At 54.2% G+C, this 3,867-nt stretch overlaps 1 protein-coding gene across 1 annotated transcript in view; it reads right to left on the bottom strand.

The window, feature by feature from the left end:
• The window catches only part of PRDM12 (PR/SET domain 12), a 12,799-nt gene that overhangs the window by 259 nt on the left and 8,673 nt on the right, over positions 1–3,867 (bottom strand). The window contains exon 3 of the mRNA XM_077768470.1: positions 1,146–1,257. Coding sequence (XP_077624596.1) covers positions 1,146–1,257 — 112 coding nt within the window. The remainder of the gene's footprint in view (positions 1–1,145; positions 1,258–3,867) is intronic.

Here is a 3,867-nt window from a genome sequence, read left to right as displayed (position 1 = left end):
CCCGCCCGCTCCGCGGCCGGGACCCAGCACCCGCGCACCCACCCCACCGCGCGCGCGCGCGCGCGCGCTCCTCCCGGGGCCCAGCGCGCCTCGGATGGACCCGGGTGGCTGCGGGGGTCCTGAGTAGACTGGTTGGTGGCATGAGAGGGGCCTCAGGGAACCTGGCTTGGAGTCAAATAGGAGTTGGATCCAGATGGTGTTGAGCCCTCGGGGACTTAGTGACTTTGCCTCCAAAACCTCAACGTTCTCATCTGTAAAACGGGGACCTACTACGACCTCATGGGGCTATGCACAACTTGAGATGATCACAAAAAGCTGCACTTTACCCCCCTTAGCCTGCATATGGGAAGCACGCGGCTCAAAGTAGCCTTCTATAAATGAAAGTCTTCCATAAAAGCCTCCCCCCCTCAAAAAAAATGTCTTTTATTCATCCCACAAGTATTTACTGGGTGCCTGTTATGTACCAGGGAAAGGTGCCTCACTTTTCTCATTGCTGAGATGGAAATAATAGCATCACCCCCAGAAGCCTGATGTAAGGATCAGAGAAAATTAGTGTTTGTAAAACATTGGCTGCAGAGCAAGGGCTGGTGAGCCTCAGGTCTGTCCTCGCAAAATAAAGACGACCAGATTTCACCAGGGCTTTATAAGGACTCAATAAGGCACACTCTGCCCCACCTTCATCCCACGTGTTATATAGCAAGCACCCGCACCGGGCCCTACACTCGGGGCAGAGGGAAGTGTACACTGTCCGAGCTGGCAGGCACTTGAAGGTCATGTCACCCATCTTGCCTTTACAGATGGAGAAACTAAGACAAGAGTGTACAGCCAAACTGGATCTCAATCCAGACTCCCACTGCGGGGCCCCTTGCTCCTTATACTAACTACACTCTCTGCCTCTGTGGTATCTCCCCACCGAACGTGCGGCCAGAGCTCTTATTTTGTCCAGAAAACACACTGCCGCTCATGCGGGGACTATGGTGACAGCTCCAGGGACATCTGCCTAGTTGAGCACATAGTCTCGTGCGCCCAATACTGCTGGCGGTGGAACCAGGGTCCCTGGAGGCCAGGAAGCTCCCTGCCACAAACACGTGGGCACACGCGCACACTCATTCGGGGTTCATGGTGGCCTCGTGGAGAGTACCTACCGTGCTTGTTCTTTTTCTGCTCCTCCTCTAGGCCGGGGACACCCGGGATCCCCAGGAAGGTGTTGTGTGAGTTTCCATACCACACCAGCAGCTCCTGGTCAGGAGGGATCATCTACAGGGAAGAGAGCAAGATGATGTTAAGGAGACAGCAGTCCCAGGGTGAGAGTCGGGGTGTCTGCCCATCCCCCGCCCCCCCCCCCCCGCCTCCCGCCCCCAGCAGCCGGGAGGCAGATGACCTGTGCCTGCCCTGGAGATGTGGATCCATTGTCAGCCCTGAGAAAGCCACGCGAGGCATCCCCAGTGAGCTGCACAGACACAGAAGGCCCTGGAATGCTCTGCCCGCCCCTCTGCTTCCCTCCCCCAGCCCAGGCCTTCTCCCCGTCTCCGTCCCAGAGCTGCCGCCCAGCCACCTAAGGGCTCCCACACTGACAGCCATGGAACCAAGCCTTGCAGCAAGCAGAAGTTACAGAAGAAGCTAAGCCAGAAAACTTTCCGTTTCTTACTGAGGGGAACCAGAGTTAGCCAGCCCTCGGGGCTGCGGGGCTGGGCCGGATGTTCCCAAGGAGCGTGGGCTGCACAGCACCCTATGGAATTTGGTTACATCTTGTCTGAAAATGTTCTGGAAACACCTCTCATCCAAAGTGCCCATGAGGCAGCACCACGTCACATGTACTTCCGTCCCTGTCACAGTCTTTGTGATTCCTTGCATATGGCGAATGCTAACCCCCACCTCGGGAAACACTGGGGCACACAGACTTAGGCAAAATCCATTTCTTTTTTCCTTTAATTTTTTTTAATGTTTTTACTTACTTCTGAGAGAGAGAGAGAGACAGCGTGAGCAGGACAGGGTCAGAGAGAGAGGGAGATACAGAATCTGAAACAGGCTCCAGGCTTTGAGCTGTCAGCACAGAGCCCGATCCGGGGCTCGAACCCACAAACCGTGAAATCATGATCTGAGCCGAAGTCGGACACTTAACCGACTGAGCCACCCAGGCGCCCCGGCAAAATCCATTTATATGGGAAAGGACTTCACAAATGATGACAGGCCACTCCCGGGAAGGGGGGGGACATGCCCCAGCGAAAGGGTGAAGGCCCTTGGCAGTCCAGGGAGGCTGTGGAAGGCATGACGTGATCACAAGCCCCACACTCCAGGACACCCCAAGGGGCCTGCCAGGCCTGTGGTGAAAGCCAGTTACGCTCCCACTCAGGGAACCTTCAGGCCCAGCCAACTAAGATGCAAGAGATGGGGTTCCTGGCTTTCTCAGTCGGTGGAACAAGCAACTCTTGACCTCAGGGTTGTGAGTTCAAGTCCCACACTGAGTGTAGAGATTACTTAAAAATAAAATCTTAGGGGCACCTGGGGGGGCTCAGTCAGTTAAGCATCCGACTTCGGCTCAGGTCATGATCTCACAGTTTGTGAGTTTGAGCCCTGCGTTGAGCTCTGTGCTGACAGCTCAGAGCCTGGAGCCTGCTTCGGATCCTGTGTCTCCCTCTATCTCTGCCTCTTCCCTGCTCACGATCTATGTCTCAAAAATAAATAAACATTAAAAAAATAATAAAAATAAAATAAAATCTTAAAAGGGGTGCCCAGGTGACTCAGTCAGTTGGTTGAACGTCCTACTCTTCACTTTAGCTCAGGCCGTAATCCCAAGGTCATGGGATCAGGCCCCACATCGGGCTCCCTGCTCAGCGTGGAGCCTGCTTGGGATTCTTTCTCTCTCTCCCTCTGTCCCTCTCCTCAGCTCATGCCCTCCAAAATTAAAATAAAATAAAGTAAAATAAAATAGAATAGAATAAAATAAAATAGAAATAAAACAGAAATGAAATAAAACAAAATAAAATGAAATAAAATAAAATCTTAAAAAAAAAATAAGAGAGAGACACAAATGAAAAGAGGAGATGGGCCCACCTTCCCAAGGCTGCACCCCACAGAGATGACTTTGGCATTCACCCCGTGGGTCACTCTCTGACCTTCCTAGAGAAAGCTGGGCACCCCCCAGGCAGCAAGTGGTTTATTCTCCTCATGGGTCCTCCACCATCTCAAAGGAGGTGCAGCACCAAGGTCACGTGCATACCATCTCGGGGTATCTGGAATCACGCAAGGATAGGACCCCCCTTCCTTGGACTCCTTGGTTACAGAGAAGGCCCCAGACCCTCCGTGTGGCTCTGGCCTGCGGACCCCTGTCACACGCAGAACCCTTCTGGCCACTGCAGCTTCCTTCCTCTGGTCGGAGCTGGGGCGACCCTCAGCCCAGCCGGCTCTGCTCGACCCTGAACGGAGATGAGTGGGAGAGGGCAAGTGTGAGGGGCCTCGTCACCACATCCCCCTAAGACTCAGCCTGGGGTCACCAGGTCCCTTCCCAAGAGCTCCCCCCCTCCCCCCCCGCCTATGGGGCATCGCGTCGAGCCCTCAGGGTCAGTGAGTGACCAGAAGTCCTACCAGCTCGGATACACAGAGTTTGAATATGGAAGAAACAAGCGCAGCCCCCGAGCCCCAGGAGAATTAGGTGGTGCCTCAAAGAAAGCAGGCAGACTAGAATCTGGCCCGACAGGGACGGTCCTCAAGGTCATTCACAGTCATGGCCGCTGTCCCAGAAGTCAGCGGGCCAGAGGTGGAGGCCCTGCTGGAAAGCAGACGGAGAACACACAGGTTGCGTGAGCCCCCAGACAAGAGGAAGATGGAACTAAAAAAAAAAAAAAAAAAAAAAAAAAAAAAGACCAG

The sequence above is a fragment of the Crocuta crocuta genome, unplaced genomic scaffold (assembly GCF_008692635.1).
Source record: "Crocuta crocuta isolate KB4526 unplaced genomic scaffold, BGI_CrCroc_1.0 scaffold35, whole genome shotgun sequence".
NCBI lineage: Eukaryota > Metazoa > Chordata > Mammalia > Carnivora > Hyaenidae > Crocuta > Crocuta crocuta.
The sequence above is the reverse complement of the archived record's forward strand: the minus strand, read 5'-3'. Positions and strand labels throughout refer to the sequence as shown.